The sequence below is a fragment of the Leptidea sinapis genome, chromosome 36, assembly GCF_905404315.1.
Source record: "Leptidea sinapis chromosome 36, ilLepSina1.1, whole genome shotgun sequence".
Lineage (NCBI taxonomy): Eukaryota > Metazoa > Arthropoda > Insecta > Lepidoptera > Pieridae > Leptidea > Leptidea sinapis.
In genome coordinates, this window is record NC_066300.1 from 6,319,329 (window position 1) to 6,338,963 (window position 19,635).

Sequence of the window (19,635 nt, forward strand, 5' to 3'; positions counted from 1 at the left end):
TTAATCCGTAGAAAAGCCTTTTTTTGCCTTCAAGTAGAACCATATTACCTAGTCACATTACTCGACTAAGAGACTTTACATCTTATGTCTCAAAGTGACGAGCGAATTTGCGATGCAAGTCAGTATTTTAAATTTTTCAACAATTGTGAGCGGCACTGCATTAAGGCTGAGATCTATTGAGCGTACTTAGACTTTGCTAAGGCTTTACTTACGTAAAACTTAGCTGAGTGTGATAAATCTTGACTTTTGCATTGAAATATCTTAACTTAAGCTCAGTTTACTTTCAGCTGTCAAATGACTATAAAAACTACATCAAAGATTATGCTAAGCTTACCTCGGCTAAGTTTAACGTAAGTATAGACTTAGAAAAATCTATGTACGCTAAATAGAACTGAGCTGTAGTAATCAGGGCGTGTCACTTACTATCAAGTGTAATATATTCATTATCATCAATTTAACTTTACAGCCACGAGTTGGAGACCACACATTGGGACCATCCTAAAATGATCGAACTAATGAATTCCTTGGCTGACCTGAACGAGGTGCGCTTCTCAGCGTACAGAACTGCACTGAAGCTAAGGACAGTGCAAAAAGCCTTGTGTAGTAAGTACAAATGTTAACTAAGGAATATTTACAACTATACTGTGTTTTGTCTAATGGAAGCGGTGCCTGGTTCTTGCGTAATGCTTGTGTTACTTGGTCGATGCTGACATGGAAGATTTATTTAGTTTTTTATTTAACTTAAACAAGCAAGTCTAAACGTTTGAGTATATATTTTGTATCAATATGTGTGATTTTGAATATATTATAATATGTAAAGTTGGCAATTTTATTGAAAAGAAGGGCAATAAGTTCCTTGCAACTTCTTCTCATTAACTTTGCTGAATTAAATTGTTCAACTTTTCTGAAGTGGTGGTAAATGATGAAATGTTTTTTTCTTAATTCAGGAGTGACATAATACCAATATAAATAATTACTTAATATATACTTTATATAGGTATTATCTACATAAAAAAATAATAAAAATAAATATGACCCTGAGAATTCCGAGAAGTAAAACAAAAGGCATGACTAAAAAATTTATTTATACTTCTTTTTAGAATCCAAAGTCAAACAATCTTGCAAATGCCTAATGTTATATTATAGGAAAGCCTACTAAATAGATCTTCCATGCTAAATACTTGTCGATTTTCAGTGCATATGTTACAACTACCCGCAACTCTGGAAGCGTTCGATTGCCACGGCCTGCGCGCGCAGAATGACAGACTCATCGACATTCCAGACATGATCACAGTGCTGACGTCTCTATACGAGGTATAAATTAAATAATCCTTTTTACCAACGTGTTCAATTAAATCCCAGCGGCTAGTGGACCAACAGCCAAGCCTAAAGTTGCCACACACTCAACTTCCATCTCGAACCTTTTCCAACCGTTCGATAAAGCTCACCCTCCCATCCGTTCCGTTGCCTCCCTTTTCTCCTTTTTCCGTGGTTCTACTACTCAGTAACACAATTACACCATTTCGCTTTCCTTTCGTGTGTGTGTGAGTGTGCGACCAGTCCGTTTCCTCTTCAGTTTCCTTGCAGCAAGAATATGTAATTTCAGCAACGTCTTTCTTTATTATATCGGAGAATCAGGCTACTTTTTAAATCTAATTTTCAACATACTTTTATTATTTGTTTTTCCGTTGGATTTTTTTTGTTATGGAATAGGAGGACAAACGAGCGTACGGGTCACCTGGTGTTAAGTGATCACCGCCGCCCACATTCTCTTGCAACACCAGAGGAATCACAAGAGCGTTGCCGGCCTTTAAGAAAGGTGTACGCGCTTTTTTTGAAGGTACGCTTTTAGGAAGTATGTTGTATCGTCCCGGAAACACCGCACAAGGAAGCTTTGTACGGTTTGTAGTACGAGGGAGAAAGCTCCTTGAAAACCGTACTGTCGAGGACCGCCACACATCCATGGATTTACCAAACATAGGCAATACGAGGAATAAGTTTATGGAAAACTTAAGAATTACTATTTGGTATCAGGTAAATCACTTCCACTATCGGATCCTCTAAATACCATTTTACAATTCCCTACATAAAAATAGTGGTATATTTGTCATAAAGTTTCAGTATGTGAAGGTATTGAAGAATCAAATAATTTCCAGGTGATTGCTGCGGAGAATCCAAGTCTAGTAAACGTTCCTCTTTGCCTGGATCTGTCGATTAACTGGTTGCTCAACGTGTACGACAGCCAGCGGACCGGGCAGATCCGGGTATTGAGCTTCAAGGTCGGCCTGGTGTTGCTGTGTAAAGGGCATTTGGAGGAGAAGTATAGGTATATTAAAATGTACTAAAACGATCAAATAATAATAACTGACGCACTTTTACACAATTATTCTTACTCCAAATTAGACATATTCATGCTATGTTATTTTTGTATGTATGTGAACCCTAATACTTACCCAATTTAATTAAAGTCTTAATGGAATGGGATGATTAAACGGACATTTTGAATACTGAATAATATAAAGACAAAAAGAAGCATTGGAACGAAACAAAAAGAATGTGTGTGACGAGGCAGATGAAAGAAAAAAGAGACCTTTTGCAGGTTTTCATTAGTTTGTGTGTGGAAAAATATTCTTAAACGATTGACCAAAAATATGAAAATTATATAACTTGTATATTTCTCGCTTTCAGGTATTTATTCCGTCTGATAGCAGACCCATCTTGCCGAGCTGACCAAAGGAAGTTGGGTCTCTTGCTGCACGATTGTATACAGGTGATTAGAATTGAAGTATTTAAGGGCACTAGTGAAAGGGTGGATGGACTGCTCATCCATCGAGTAATTCGAAATTAGAAAAAAAAACTCGATTAATAGATTTACAATTATTCTTAGTGATACGAATGAATTATTTTGCATTACATCATATATTCCAGGTTATTATTACCATTATCGCTTGGGAAGTCTTTTTTTGTTGTTAATAGATAAATTAAATATATTTCAGGTGCCCCGACAGTTGGGCGAAGTGGCTGCTTTCGGTGGTTCAAACATCGAGCCTTCTGTGAGGAGTTGCTTCGAACAAGCCTCAGTTGCTACCAAAGAAGGGAACAAAGGAAGCACCCTCGATAGGAAGATAGGTACGTTGATTTTTCTAATGGAATTGACAGTTAGTAAGCTTGCAGGCGTCTGGTGCTAGTAATCATCTCCTCCCACTATCCTGCTGCATCATCCACCATCCAGCAGTTCGAGAGCTTGACGTATGTACTATCCATCGCTTCCCTCTTTATTTTCATACTGTCGGAAATGACCTACCCCACGACGACACCAGAAGAATTTAGGCAAGTGTTAAGCCTGCGACGGTAACTACACAAATGAAATATTTAGTTCTCGTTCATTCTCTTACAGTAACCATAATAAGTACTGTCAAAGTTAAATATAAGTTTGCTGAGATAATGAAAATTACTTGATGTTTATAAATGCAAACAAAAATCCAAAACAAAAATCGAAACTTCTAAAACTCTAGTTAGTCTCTCTAGTAACAATTTAACAATAATTATAGTGGAAAAAGAGAAAGAAAAAGAAGATAAGGAGAAGACGCTAGAGCGGGACGCAGACGGACAGCTTCAGTACATCGAGGCGTTCCACTTCCTCCAGTGGTTGCAGAAGGAACCGCAATCCATGGTTTGGTTGCCGGTCTTACATAGACTGGCTGCAGCGGAGACAGCTAAGCATCAGGCCAAGTGTAATATATGCAAGGAGTATCCCATTGTTGGATTTAGGTGAGGTTCCAGAGATTCCTAGAATGTTATCAAATTTATAATAATCCTATTTAAAAAGACATTCACAAATAACAGAGGCCTTATTTATAAAAAAAAATAAGATCATTTAAATTTTAAAAACAATATTGGAGCTGCCTTCCAAAAGTGAATCTTTTTTAAATATTGTTTTAAAATTGCGTATTTACCAATTTACAGAAACACATTAAAATCCAATTTACGTTTCCTTTTTTGAGAAATTAAGCAACTGAATGCATTCAACTTTATTTTCCCGTTTTTTTTTTACATCAGTATTTCTGCTCATATTTAACTTGTGTATATTATCTTAGGTACCGCTGCTTGAAATGTTTCAACTTCGATATGTGCCAGAAATGCTTCTTTAGCGGCAGGAAGGCGAAGAACCACAAGTTGACACATCCCATGCAGGAATACTGTACTGCGGTTAGTTAACTAATTTATTTTATATTATTTAATGCAAGTGTTTGACGAAATCCTTTGAATTGTTCTCGTATTCCGAGTGGCTTTTTAAATTTAGGTTTCAATGAGTATATATCTGTTGTCTAAACTTTTATATTAAATGCTGTACCTTCAATATCAGTATCGATAGCTTTATGGTACAATTTAACGCTATAATTTAACTTAAATAATAAAATAAGGTCCAACTGGCAAAAAACCCAACCATAGTAGGTAAAACTTAAAACAGAAATTATCGAGTTTTCTATCGATTCTCCTCAACATAATTTGCTTAGTTCAAATTGGCTTGGTAATTATTATAAAAGTATTAATTGAACATTTGACTATGACATTTGTACAGACTTCACATTTGTGAACTTATTCATATTGTGTTAGAACTTATAGAGAAACCTCGTACGCTTATTATCACCATAAAAAAGATGGTGAAATAGTTAAATTTCTAAATTATAGACAACATCCGGTGAAGATGTGCGTGACTTCACGAGAGCTCTTCGCAACAAGTTCAAATCCGCCAGATACTTCAAGAAGCATCCCAGGGTCGGCTATCTGCCCGTCCAGACTGTTTTAGAAGGTAGAATTATTTTTTATACTTATATTTCGTATTTTATAACCTATAATCCTTATCCTATAATTTATACGTCTAGATAGAGCCTTTTGCTCCTACACAACCGATGAAAACAGGCCAGGTTTATTACTTTAGTGTGCGCGACAAGGTACAACTTAAATCTCTTAATATAGAGGTTAACTGTCAACCACAATTATTTTCGACGTTTTCACAGCTATCACAGTCTATCTAGACGCATAATCAATCTTAGCCTAAATCTAAAGATCGATTACGGTGCAAGTTATAGGCTTTTTTTATGCAAAAAAAATGAAGACTATCAAGACGTTCACTGTTACACTACTGGTAAGTGATCGATCCAGATTTTCAATGGAACTCAAAATTCTGAACGGCACTGCGTTGCGCTCGTCAATTTGAAATCCCACGCCCAGTTATTATTCACTAACTACGGCGCCCTTCAGACCGAAACACAAACAGTGCTTGTACACTACTACTTGTACACCAGTGGGAGGCTCCTTTGCACGGGATGCCGGTTAGATTATGGGTACCACAACGGCGCCTATTTCTGCCGTGAAGCAGTAATGTGTAAGCATTGCTGTGTTTCGGTCTGAAAGGCGCCGTAACTAGTGAAATTACTGGGCGAATGAGACTAAACGCCTTATGTCTCAAGGTGACTAGCGCAGCTGTAGTGCTCAGAATTTTTGGGGATTTTCAAGAATCTTGAGCGGCACTGCATTGGGCAGGGCGTATCAATTACCATCAGCTGAAGGTCCTGCTCGTCTCGTCCCTTATTTTCATAAAAAAAAACACTACTACTTGATGTAAGAAAAAGGCGCCGCTCTAGTTCATCAACTTACGGGACACAGAACGTGTTTCTTTCTTTTAACACGTCATGTTAGTTTATGTTTTAGAGTAATATAATTATTTCTGTAATTAAACATTATACTTGCTCATATTTCAAACCTAACACAGCACTCAATTGTGTGTAATTGCTACAAACGCTTAGCATAGACTAAGTGAGTTAGCGACAGCTGACCACAACTTTTGTTGCAAACAATAAAAATGAAACGTCTTTAAAGTACGTAGTTCATATGACCTCATTGTCAAGTAGAAAATTATTCTTTATTTAAGGTTATTTAGTAACGTTGTAGGGTTATTCTAAATAAAATTATATCAAAGTAACAGATATAGCAAAATTAAAGCAAGGCAAAGGAATGTTATATTATATAGCTACTTAAGGCTTTGGACCGAGCCTTGAGCAATCGAGCGAATCGAATCGAGATATCTCTCGTTCAAGATCGCCATAGTTTTAATTCGGAATTTGAAGCATTTTTAATTTATGTTAGGTTGAATAGTAATGGTGTACAATTAATAAATTTTCGTACAATTTTTATCTATATTTAATGATTAGCATGGGGTGTTTTGTAGCAAGTTAGGGGTATTTTGTTGGCTTATTTTCGCACTGTCTAAAAAAAATAGAAATGTAAAGAAAAAATGAATTTATGAATTTTCTTCTCATATTCTGTAGGTTTAATTATTTATTTATTTTTTTTTTTTTTGTAAAAATATAATCCTATCCTAGTGAGGCTACGGGTCACGGGCAGGAATCAGGTTAAACAGCTCTTCGGAACACTCCCCGTGATAAATGCGGTAGAAGACACACAATGAAGCGACAATTTCTAGTATCTAGTACCTATATTAGAAATGACATCAAAAATAATTCTAAAGGAATCAATTTTGAGAAAATAAATGCCTTTTATGCCTTTTAATACAACACATTGCGGCAAGTAATATTTTAATGTTATTCATGTGAACAGATATTTTCAGACATATCAACGAGAATTTAATTATTGGCGCTGCGACTTCGTCGTTAAAAATGTCGCTACTCTTAATCTTTGTAAATGGTCTAGCTTTTTTACATTTAATCCTTTAAATTGTACTTTTATTTGTAGGTGACGCCCTAGAGTCTCCGGCGCCTTCTCCACAGCACGGTGCAACAACCACAGCAGACGATATGCACTCCCGTCTGGAGCTGTATGCGTCCCGGTTGGCTCAGGTGGAGCTCGGAAACCGCGCCGGCGATACTCCAGACAGGTGACCTTCCCTTTATATGCTTGATTTTCATCCAAAACGTGGATATCGCAGGTTAGGAGTTCAGACAGGGCAGAGAACACAACATTAGGAGAAGTCAAATGGGAACCACGTTGTTTCGACTATAGTTTGTGAATCTTACCAGGGTAGAAGTGATCACCTACCATCAAGTGAGGCCAAGGTAAAGAGGATTCTATTCAAGTAGGATCATATTAATATAATTAAAGTATAAATTTCGGTGTCAGGCATATTATTTTGTGTACGTACGCCTTACGCTTATGAAATATATAGGAATGGTTCCTGTATTTCTAATTACCTACCTATCTATATATGAATAGCCTAATCCAAAACGTCCTACCTTTTTAAAGTTTACATTAAAATGTACACTTACTAGATTAAATTTAATTATTCGTATATTTGAATAAGCATAGACAATCAATGGTACACTGGACCACAGATACTAAACGTTGCAGTCAAATAAATATTAAGCTGTCAGATGTCATAATGAAATGGGCATCACCTGTGTATTATAATTAGACTCTTTGATTTAAACCCTTAACAATGTTCAATTAAAAAAGACATTAATTAAACTTGTAAAATGCGCACCCCCGCGTGTTGGAATAGGGACAGAACTTTATAATAGTAACGTCTGCGTGACGTCAGTAAGAAGTGGTAAGTTTGCAACAAGTATAATGACGTAACTTAAATGGCGGCCTAACCCCATATCAACTTGCGGAGATTATTGCTACAATGTAACGGACGTATAATAAATATTGGTGTCCTGTATTGTTTAGTGATGAGGAACACCAACTGATAGCACAATACTGTGCTTCTCTGAACGGCGGCGGAGTGGATGGAGAGGGCGAGGAAGCCCCCCGCTCCCCCGTGCAGGTCGTCTCCATCATTCACCGCGAGCAGAGGCATGAGCTGGAGGCTATGATCAGGTTTGTATGCATTATCAACTCGATTATTCGAACAATTTTTGATGTGAATAATTACAACACAGTTAAATCGACCAGCTTCAATGAAAACTATATGACACTCTCTCATGCAACCTAGCCTGGGAGTGATTTTTGGCTCAGTGCCTATTGATCTATGTAAAGAAACAAAGTTTAGTATGTAAAAATAATTATTGAAATTGAAAAAGTCTAATAATTTACTAAAGTAAAGCTAAAAGCTTACAAAGCAACAATGCAAATTATGTTTTAATTCGTCAATTGTTAGTAATTTGAATATTCACTCAAACTTCTAACATTTACCAGGCTCCTAACGACGGTCAATGTTTTTTCACTCTGTTAGATTGCTTAGCACTTTCTTTATGGTATTAATGAAGTTGGTAAACTTTTAAAACTTCAGCAGTAACTATGTATAAATGATTCCGCGATGCAATTTAAACTTATTAAACGCAGTTAACCGTTCGGTGGAAATTTCAAGATGATACTGGCAATCATAGAAAAATACGAGATTTAATTAAAAAGTATTCCCTTCCGGTTACCTTTTAGAGACCTTTAAGCTTAGAACATACTATCTTCAAAGCCCGCCAACTTATCTTTCTTTGTATCAGACCGTGGCGGCTGTTCATCACTTACCATCTCACATGAGTCGCTTACCTGCCCGTTAGCATATAAAAAGAGTTATTATTAAGTTCAAGACGTCAATATCACACAGTGTTACTTTGCCTTATCGACATCGGTCTTTAGGTCGGATTATTTTACAATTTCGTGGCAGATTTGTTGCCAGTTGTACTTAATTTGATATTTCTGTATAATTTTACTTCAGTAGATTGAATTTTAAAATTTTGTGACCCATATGACGACATATTATCAAAATTGTAACTCATCTCTGTGACAGTACTCAAGTGATATTACCTGAACGTCTGCCCTTGCTTGTAATTATCACTAACAAAATGCGCAAAGCTTAGATGATTACTTACTAATTGAAGTGAATTTTCAGAGAACTGGAAGAAGAGAATGCTAGTCTGCAGGCCGAGTACGAACGTCTGAAGGCGAAGCAGACGCCAGGTTCCACGCCAGAGGAACAACTTTCTGTTAACGAGAGCAGGAACGCTCCAGTTGATCAGGTTCATACCCATAAGCTGTTCTTGTTGAAAGTATATCTAAATATACACTTACAGCCTTACAAATATACTTGGTGTAAAGTTATACCCGAGAATAAATAAAGAATATCTAAAATGCTGACAACACTGTCAATGCAATGACAATTCTGAAGTTGAACAAACCAAGCATAAGGAAAATATCTACTTGTAAACATTTTGCATAACCCTTGTTTATTCTCAGGCTTAACTTTATTTTTATAGCTGTTATGTGTAACGAGTTTATTTTTAAGGCTGTTAGCGGAAAATTTAGCATTTCATATTCAGTAATTAAGTATATTTCTATAAATACAAACTGCTACATATCTATATATGTAGCAGAAATCTATTAATGATTGTAATTTTAATCGTATTTGAACCAACTTATTAGACTATAGAAACAACTAATTAAAATGCATAAAAAAATTGCATTTAAAGCCTTGTATTGTTGAAAGCTATTACTAGCTCATAGTCCTATCAATTAAATCAAATTATTTCTTTCACCAGGATATGATGGCGGAGGCTCGTCTATTGCGCCAACACAAGGGTCGTCTGGAAGCTCGCATGCAAATTCTGGAGGAACATAATAGACAACTAGAAGCTCAGCTGCAAAGACTTCGTAGCCTGCTTGATGAGGTGGATATAACATTTAGTACTATCATCGGGTGTTACTATCGTTTTCCATCAGTTTTTATCAGCCCTTTGCTCAAACCTAAATTATTTACAAGTGCCTTAGTATTCGGCTGTATAGAATAATCATCTGCTAATGCATCATCAGAATTACAAGGCATGGTTATGCCTTTCGATGTGATTATATAAAATTACTAAAACATGATTTTTGATAAAATATTTTTCTCTTCAAAATTCTTTTCAAAAATGAATATCGTAAATGTTTTTCTTATAACAAAAGTTTAAAAGTCCCTTTCGATTTCATCGTCCATCGCGATGATCAGGCAACATCCAACTGCTAAAATTAAAGAGTATTTCGTGGCCTATAAATTAGGTAAACTGGGTTAAATACTCTTTGAACAAATTTCAATTATTGTGTCTTTTATTTCAGCCAAGCCAAGGCTCACCAGCTGGTCGCACGGGAACTCTCCAGACCCGTTCGGTAACAGCGTCCCAGCTCGCAACAGACTCTCCGGCTAAGATGCACAACGGATTGTATCATGATGGACATACCAGTAAGTTGAAATACTAAATAAGAAATGATAATTCACAACAAAGAATATATATCATAAATTATCAGTGCAAATATATACAAAAACACAATTTCAAAGGAATGAATCAAACTAGTATAATAAGTATTATTATTATAATGAAGCAGAGAAGTATTTATGACATTAATGAAAAAGCATACAGTTAATTCATATTACTTACATAATATCTAGATAATTCGAGAAGCAAACGTGATGGTAATCTTGACAATATAGAATATGGTTAGTGAAAGAAATTTTACTAATATTAAACAAAAAGGTACCAAGTAGTAGTTCTTAACGTAAGCGTTTGACAACAAGATGGCGGACGCAGCGAGAGGGAGCGCCAGGGGGAGCGCCCCCCGCCGCCGCCGCACGTGATACACTCTCTCATGCACTGCGCAGGTTCGGTGTTGCGTGATGCTTGATAATAGTTTGCTAATTAATAAGTTTTTATAATTACCTATTTATTTTAAATATATACCAATTGTTTGAAATAAAAAATGTAATAGACTTACATGTTTCATTATTTTTTGTAACGAGAGTTGTAATGAGTATTTAATGATTTTATTTCGATAACAAAAGTTAATAAATCAAGCTAATTAGAACGTCAAATACTTAGTATAATTACTGAAAATAATAATGTTTTTAGTAGTACTTCGAATTATCAGCTCAGTTTGATAATTATGTAATATACATTGCAACTCCACTACCATACTAAGAACTTCTTTCACAGTCAAATAAAAAATTGTAAATATGCCTCACATATATATTTTCAAGTTCATTTGCTTATTTTAGTTGTATTATGGAATTCTGCTTAAATCAAAAAATAACCAAAAACATTTTAAAATGTATATAGTTACCTTACATAGCATATTCATAAAATAGCTGAAGTAATTGAGCAAAATACATAGCTGTTATGTTTGAGTCTTTTTTAGAGCTTGGTTTTCATTAAGCTTGACAATTTTTTTTAATATTCATTTCCTATGCATTCAAATGTCATTTTTCACCCTGTGTATTTGCATGATTAGCACGAGTTATAAGACTAGGTATAGGTAATGTACAGTTGGCAAAATTGTTAAATTTTAAAATTGTTACTTTCTGAATGGCTTGATATTGTTTGTAACCTGTTCACGATTTCATAACAATAATAAATAAATGTTTTTTGTCTGCTCGCTAAACCAGGACGTATACCTTGAGGTAATAATGCGCTATTGTAAGCTAATAGTACTTAAAATGATGATAAATATAGTCAACACTCCTCTGTGTACCATGAATTATGCAATTATGTGTATGTTTCCGATCGGAATTATTAGGAGTGAGATTATAGTGGCAGTGGGAGGCACCTTTGCACAGGATGCCGGCGTACAGTATGGGTAAAACAACGGCGCCTTTTTCTTCCGTGACGCAGCAATGTGGAAGCATTTTTGTGTTTCAGTCTGAAGGGTGCCCTAGCTAGTGAAATTACTCGGCAAATGAGACTTTTTCTTTTATCTAAAGGTGACGAGCGCAATTGTAGTGTTGCTCAGAATTTTTTGGTATTTCAAGAATCCTGAGCGACACTGCATTGTAATGGGCAGCGCCTATCAATTACCTGTCTCATCCCTCAATGTATAAAAAAAGGTGTAGGTGAAGGAAAGCGTTGGTTTGAGTGGTAAAAAATTCTGAATAAAAAATATATTTTTTATACTTGAACGTTTTCCGACTTAACAACATTTATATAGTTAATATTGCTTGATATACAATTTTGTATTTGTTTCATCTATCTGATTGTAATAAAAACATACTTACATAGTATTCTGTTATTGCAGATGACCTTGGTAAAGCTGTAGAAGAATTGGTGTCTGTAATGACTGAGGATCAACACAACTCCAACGCACCTCCACAATACACAAACGGGAAACCCGAAGAAAAGCATTAGTCTCCCATATCGAATAAAACGAGCTATGGTGCTGGCATCAGTCCGCCTCGAAACCGGCACTTTTTTCCGTTATGGCAACACAGTTGGGCTTTGGACCAAAGATGCTTAACCTCTTCATATCCCAAATATACTCCCACTAATTTTCGACTCATCACTAACAAAACCTGCACAAACTAAACCTTATACAAAAGCTAACTTCATATTTCACTTACGAACCGAACGCACTTGACTTCATGTGCACGGGAATTCGATCCTTATCGGATTGAACCCATGTGTCGATCAGTGTCTACGCTCGGTCGATGAGAGATGGTTCGTTAAAACGATAATCGTATGCAACGCTTATTGTATAAATAAGGGTATTTTGTTGCAGTACGTATCGTGAATGAGTCATTGTTTCTTTATTTCTTTTTCTAATAACCAACAGGGTTGCCAGAGCGATACAACGAAAAAGACATTCTTTAAGCATTTATACTTATTTTAAAAAGCGTACCAATTATATATTATCATATCTTGGTATTATTAATCTATTAAGTACATATCCATTAGTACAATCTCCATTGTATGTCATATCACTTGTAAATGCCATATCATTTTGCTGTTATAACGTTATAACGTGAAACGAAACGCAAACATCGATTTGGCGGGAAATTTTCTAATTTCGAATGCTAATTCGACATATTATGAGCTAAGCTTTAATATAATCACAATTTAGCTTTAAATAACCTGATTTTGAGATATTTTAAAGGAAAACCCATGAGGTTGCAGGTATAAGCCGGCGTTCTAGTGGTATTGTTAAATCCAGTTTCAACGTACAATATTATGCCGTCTTGAATGGCAGTAGTTATTGAATTCGTTAAAAGTTTTTGCAGTAGTTTTAGATGTAGCCAAATAAATATGGGGCATGTTAATGCGCGCATATGTTATCGTATATTTAAAAATGTATTTAGATGATGATATGTTAATCCAAATTATGAACTAGAAGATTCCTTTTCTGTGATTGACATCAGTAGGAAAGTCTTCGTAGATATCAGAATATGTAACCGAATCCTTTCTTCTAACGATATACCTTCCTAGATTGAGACCTGTATCTCAAATTATTGTATTCAGACTTTTGTAACGTGTGTAGCTATGTTAAGATGGCGCCTACCTTTTAGATAAGATTATATTATTGGAGAGATGACTTTTATACGAATGTTAAGTGACTGTTGAAATAATTTTACAATTAGGACTTCCGATGGAACTTAACGTCTTCATTTTGTAATAACTTATAACATTTGATCATGTCACAGAGAATACTAATTGTATTTTAATATTCTTTATAGGTGAACTGGTAGCGATTTTTTTTTAAATATTTATTACGGCCATTTGGGTGTAAGCTAATCTAAAAATAAGCTACATTATTACTAAGTTAATTATTATTATATTAAAATAAAACTGAAAATCATCAATAACATTAACTATTTGCATACGTTTTACATTATTTCATTCATTTGTCTTTCTAATGTCTTCAGCAAATTTGTCGTGTGACGAAATGATAATTCGATTATTTGAGAATATTTATATTTAGGTCCAGACACAAGAGAATCGCTACCATTTTCAATTTTAGTTAATTTTTTATGATTTATTGCGCCAAATAAATCAGACTCATTGTTTCTTAGCAACTTATTTTTTGTTTAACTTTACGAAATTTTAGTATTTTATTTTTGGCTAATATTTACTTAGGTTTTAAGAAAACGAAAAGCACAATTTATTATTATGTATGTTAAAATGAAGAATATAATAAAATTTACACTAATATTATATTGTTAATAATTTTATTTGTTTAACATAGGTTTATTAATTTTTCGAATCTAATGTTATATAACATTTGGCATGTATTTACTTAAAATATCTTTCGTAATTATTTGTATATTAATATACTGTGTTTATCATTTTTAGAAGTTAAATCCAAATAAACATTCTGCATAGAGACATTGTTTTTTATTTCGAGAGTGTCTTTAAAATATACCAAAAGAAAAAAGGTAATTATTGATTTATTTGTACCATAGCAAAAATCCGCCTTAAAAACGAACGAGAGTTTTAATAGTTAATTAATATAATTATAAATATATATCTATTTCAAATTCCGTTTTTAAATATTTGCTAGCGCCTACCAGTATGGTCCGATTTCACAATTACATGAAATATACACGGACGATCAAAAAAATGACTCCGCGCCGAGTGTGTGCAGGTACGAGGGATACCAGCTAACACAAATTATGTCCCGTTATTAGTCATATTATTATATAGCCACATTACTTTTAAGTCCGAATTTCTAGTTTCTGATAGTCAGATTGTTTCCTAACATAAAAATATATATCGCAGGCATAGTATGAGTAAATAAATAAATTACATAAAAAAGGATGTACACCTTGAAAGTAAGGATTACGAGTTTTATTTCTGTGCCCATATCTTGTTTTGTCTTTGTTCTAACTGATATAAAAGTGACGTACTAATTTCTTATTTTTAAGAATACCTACATAAAATTCATTCTTAAATTCGTTTGTTTGCCACTGACGTGACGTCAAATAAGTACATTTTAGAATAAATAACTATGTGCTTTATAGTCATTTAGTTGCTAGGAAAATACATAAGTGATGAAAATTTTGACATAGTACTGGATCCCTGACAATTCGAGTATTTAAAAAAAATATTGGTTAAGACATATCTGTAATCTTATAGCACTGTATCTTGAAACAGATGATGATTTATCTACTTAGAACACCATTACATGGATTACACAATTTTTCGGGTAAAGTCCCTGTTTATTTACCAGCCACACTGGATGTCACTGTCCGTCACAGACGATGGCAGATGTCATAATGGCGGCTGGTCGGCTTATATTAGTGTAAGTGTGTCCTTGTCGCTATGTATTTACACGTTAACTGGCTTATTTTGATGCTTCACTTTTATGTAGGTGACACGGAGTCCTTATTTTTTTACACTTCCGTGGAAATATAGTACAATCCTCTATTTAAGTATTGGTGGCAGCCCTATGTCTACGAACAGATTTGATAATTTAGTTGATACTAATTTCGTACCCGAATGTAACCAATCGTTTTCCAACAGCCAAGCTCAGTGTGTTCTTAATTCTTCTAGTGCTTCAGTTGCGAAGATTGGTTTAAATAACGTGCCAAAAAGAGTTTTATACATTGTTACAGGCTATGGTTACAGGTAACTTGACACTTGATAGCTGACAGTATTAAACTGTCATTTCTCTCTCCACTACTGTTCTTGTGTGACTATTGTAGGTTGACCATAAATCCGAAAGGGCTCATTTTCCAAACCTTTTATTTTATTAAGTACCTCACCAGTTAAAAGTTTTGGAAAAAGTGATAGATAAGTATGATGAATAAATGTTCCTTTTAATTTTAATACGGGGCCCCGCCAAGGCACGCTACGCGGCTGAATAACATTATTCCAACATCAAATAAACATGATTTTATTTTGTTCTTTAGGTAATCTTCCAACATTCATCCCGAAAGGGTTTGCCATTGGATGACCAGCTTTCTAACGGGGCGAAACATAAATGTTGTCAATGGTTGGTACTCAAATTGCTGGGATTGGGTTTTATATTATTATTTATTTATAAAAAAAATTGGACCTATTAAATATATCGCGGGCGGATCATTAGATTGGCCAGATCGTGATATGGCTGGGCACTTCTTGAAACGCCGGCCATATGTGCCTAGTAAAAAGTCGGGCGATGTTATCGTCGGATAACAACGTATTTGTTAATAGTCTCAGCTGATCACAGAGCCGATCGTGAAGTTGTTGCATTTTGCTCCGCTCTCTCGCTCTCTTTGCACTCTCCGCTTTGCTTACGCGAGTGGAAGATGGATTTTGGCTAAATATAATAATAGTGTAATGTGTATATCTCGCGTCACTATGTTTTAAATTCAGTAGATTTATTAACTATTCTCATGTTTGCACGTTAACGTCCCATATTTATTATTAGCTTATTGAACAAAAGTTAAGTTTATATGTTTTAAGTAGAGTGTTGGGACTCTTCGGACTAATCATTTAAAAAGTAACGTAAGGTTAATTAATACTTGGCAAAGTGATCACTTTCCAATCTATTCTTTCTTTAAATAACTCATTTGAAAACATAAGTAAAAGACAATATATCATAACATCAATAATGAATACACAATAATGGTATAAACCAACTCATATTTTTATAATTATGTCAACTTATTCTTCTCACAATATCATTCTTTACCTATATATATATATATATATATATATAACTACATGGTTATAGCGACAAGCTTTATTATTATATCATGTTCACCCGTAAGTTCGTCAACTTTAAAGCAATAAATAATATTGGCGCAGTATTCTTTTTGATTATTTACTATAATTATTTTAGACCGACAACCGTTAAAAGTGCCTTTCTTCATTTAATATACTATTAAGTCAAATTTTAAATAAGCTTTATTCAATTAGGCACCACAGATTAGGGATGGATACTTACGTTAATACATACACTAAGCGCTTTTGAATCGACTCTAACCTCTTCTTTTAAATTACTGAATGTAACATAATAATATGTTCGGTAGAGCTTGTGAGGAGAACATTCAAGAAACTCAAGGACCACTATTTTAAATGAAATAGATACATAACAAATAAGTTTATAAAGCACTGCGTCCAATAAATGTCTCGTTTAAGCTAAAAGAGTTTTTTAAATATATATTTAAAAAACTATATATATAGATATTAATATTAATATCTATTAATGACCTTATATTCATGACATTGGATTGATTGATGGCTCGTAGTATTTTATTATTATTTTATTATTCCGACTAAACGGACTAGCATACATGATCATGCATGTAAAATAATAAAATTTGTCAGCTGTGTGTCTCTGGTAATGTATTACCAGAGATTATTTTGATGCTGTACTCTGTTCTGTACATTGCACTGTTTTGACAATTGACATTAGCGTCAAGAAATACGCAGAAAAATCAAAATAATTTCAGCTGAGATTCTGTTTTTAATATTTTTAAATTTTCAATTGTTTTTGAATTTGATATCGACTAGAAATACAAAGGTTAATTTATAGGTGGTATTTTAAAAAGGACAAAATCTCTTTTTTCAATTATATTGTGTACAATGCCCGTAGAGCAAATACAATACTCCGAAAGATATCAAGATGATATTTACGAATACAGGTGCTGAATATATCCTTATGTTACTATTGTTAAATATTAGTTTTTATTGTCACTATCTGCTTTAAATAGTATATTTATATTTAAACCTATGTATTCTCCTCGGGACGTTTAAGATATGCCAAATAGAGAAGTACATTTGGTTTTATGGTTATTTCCATATGTTAAATCGAATTTTTATTGAACTTTAGCTTTGCTGTTATAAAGTTACTTAATTAAGAACTGCTATAAAACCATTTAGTAGTTAACATGTCCTGCATGCTTATTCGCCCTTCAACATTCCGGTCATCTTATAGTAGATTATTTTTATATTAATTACCATTACCATACGAGTATATTCTACGCAGATATATATTATATAAAAGCCGTAAAGTATGTAATTTCATTTTTAGTTTATAAATAATCATATCTGTATGAATTAACTTTGACAATAAAGGTAGATATTTAAATGACTATAATAAATGGTGGTGGCATGAGTACCCTAGTATTTATTTTGTAAAACAATGTCATAACGCTTATTAGCTACAACCTTATTTGTTGGTGTATCTTAACACACTAACTGTTAAATCACAACATAACTCTGTATAAACCCACAATTATTAGCTACAACCTTATTTGTTGGTGTATCTTAACACACTAACTGTTAAATCACAACATAACTCTGTATAAACCCACAATACTATTGTGTCTATAGAGTGGTTGACCCCACACAGCTTTATTTAACCTTTCTAGGGCTGTTCCTGAATGTTTTAATTAAGTCTATCAGTGAATACTAAAATAATTAGAATAAGGTTTATATTGAGGACACAACTTTCAATGTGTTCTGGGACTCTTAATAAATTTTCTGATTTTTTAGATTTCCTGTAAGACCCAATAATAAAGATGCTGTTTTAGACAGTAACCATCTACTATTTTATAATGATAATAAATAACTATATCAATAAATGATTCAAGTTCTAAACAGAACTTAAAACAACTCATTAAACTAAAATTAATATTTTGATTTGGTTCTATATTCTAGTTTTTTACAGACATGTTATACTGCCACCAGACATTGCTCGGCTTGTGCCCAGATCACATTTAATGACAGAGACTGAATGGAGAAATCTTGGAGTACAACAGAGTCCGGGCTGGCTCCACTTCATGGTGCACAATCCTGAGCCACATGTCCTACTATTTAGAAGACCACGGACTGACACACAGGTTCTTGTCAATGGGCTAGATGCAACCAATAATTCGGCTGTCAAAGTATGAGTTAAGTTTGTATGATTTTGTTTTATACTCTATTTGAGAACAGTTACGTTTTCTTTGACCTCATTGATTAACCTGTAAATTTAAGAATAGCTGTAATGACATTGGAATACTTGATGCGTTCCACACAACATCAGTGCTGCTCACATATTTTTATGTAAATATATTAAATATTTAATACTTATTTATACTAAAGTTTTAAGTGACACTAGCTGTAATATATGAATGCAGATCTGGTTCTTTCTGCAATGGATTTATTACTCCCAATAATTAATTAGCAATTATTTAGAGTTCGGAAGTTTTTGGCATTTCAGATATTCATGGCTGCTGTTCTCATTTACAATTAGTTGAGCCACTTGAGTAAGATAAATAAAGTCTTATATAAAAAGAATAATTTATATTGTTAAAATACCACCATTAGGGATGGGCTATAAAACTGCATAAAACTTAAAGTGAGCTATGTCCAAAAAGTATATTAATATTATATAGGAATTAAGACTGTTTCTGTTCGTCCTATTGTATAAGTGGTGTAATATGTAACAAATTTATTTTAATGTTGGGTACCTAAATACATATTTTATTGTTAATTTCACATGCAATGATTTGCTTGTTGTCAGCAGTGCCTTTGCTGATTAATAAAATGATAACATATTATAAAGCTGTTTTATTTTCTAGTAAATACCTGTTTTAAGCATTGCATTATCCTTATGGAGGACCTTCTACCTGGTATCTGATGTGGTTTCAAGTAGTACCAAAATTAAGATTATTATAATAACTACTAGCTAAACCAGCAAAAGTTGTATTGCCGATATTAAAATCGCGATACAAAAGTAACTGTTGAACGATCAAGATCATCTACGAAGATGGGTGAAAATTTGAAGTTGTATGTATTTTTTAATTAGGGGGATGAAAAATAGATGTTGTCCGATTCTCAGACCTACCCAATATGCACTAAAAATTTCATGAGAATCGGTCAAGTCGTTTTGGAGGAGTTCAACGTTTAACACCATGACACGAGAATTTTATATATTAGATTATATAACTATTATGAAGTTCAAGTCACTTAA

The 19,635-nt window shown here is 33.8% G+C and overlaps 2 protein-coding genes across 2 annotated transcripts in view; both read left to right on the plus strand.

Moving 5' to 3' along the window:
- Window positions 1-14,075, plus strand: part of LOC126975575 (dystrophin, isoforms A/C/F/G/H) — a 657,038-nt gene extending 642,963 nt beyond the window's left edge. Inside the window, exons 54-68 of the mRNA XM_050823519.1 lie at window positions 467-603; window positions 1,196-1,314; window positions 2,157-2,326; window positions 2,689-2,770; window positions 2,997-3,129; window positions 3,552-3,771; window positions 4,098-4,209; window positions 4,693-4,813; window positions 6,757-6,898; window positions 7,690-7,839; window positions 8,849-8,975; window positions 9,495-9,623; window positions 10,048-10,171; window positions 10,505-10,588; window positions 11,995-14,075. Coding sequence (XP_050679476.1) covers window positions 467-603; window positions 1,196-1,314; window positions 2,157-2,326; window positions 2,689-2,770; window positions 2,997-3,129; window positions 3,552-3,771; window positions 4,098-4,209; window positions 4,693-4,813; window positions 6,757-6,898; window positions 7,690-7,839; window positions 8,849-8,975; window positions 9,495-9,623; window positions 10,048-10,171; window positions 10,505-10,588; window positions 11,995-12,104 — 1,960 coding nt within the window. The 3' untranslated portion in view covers window positions 12,105-14,075. The remainder of the gene's footprint in view (window positions 1-466; window positions 604-1,195; window positions 1,315-2,156; window positions 2,327-2,688; window positions 2,771-2,996; window positions 3,130-3,551; window positions 3,772-4,097; window positions 4,210-4,692; window positions 4,814-6,756; window positions 6,899-7,689; window positions 7,840-8,848; window positions 8,976-9,494; window positions 9,624-10,047; window positions 10,172-10,504; window positions 10,589-11,994) is intronic.
- Window positions 14,076-17,088: 3,013 nt separating this feature from the next.
- On the plus strand, window positions 17,089-19,226 carry LOC126975592 (cyclin-dependent kinases regulatory subunit-like). Its single transcript, XM_050823545.1, has 2 exons — window positions 17,089-17,320; window positions 18,349-19,226. The coding sequence occupies exons 1-2, from the start codon at window positions 17,262-17,264 to the stop codon at window positions 18,569-18,571; spliced, it is 282 nt and encodes a 93-aa protein (XP_050679502.1). The 5' UTR covers window positions 17,089-17,261; the 3' UTR covers window positions 18,572-19,226.
- Window positions 19,227-19,635: the final 409 nt, after the last annotated feature.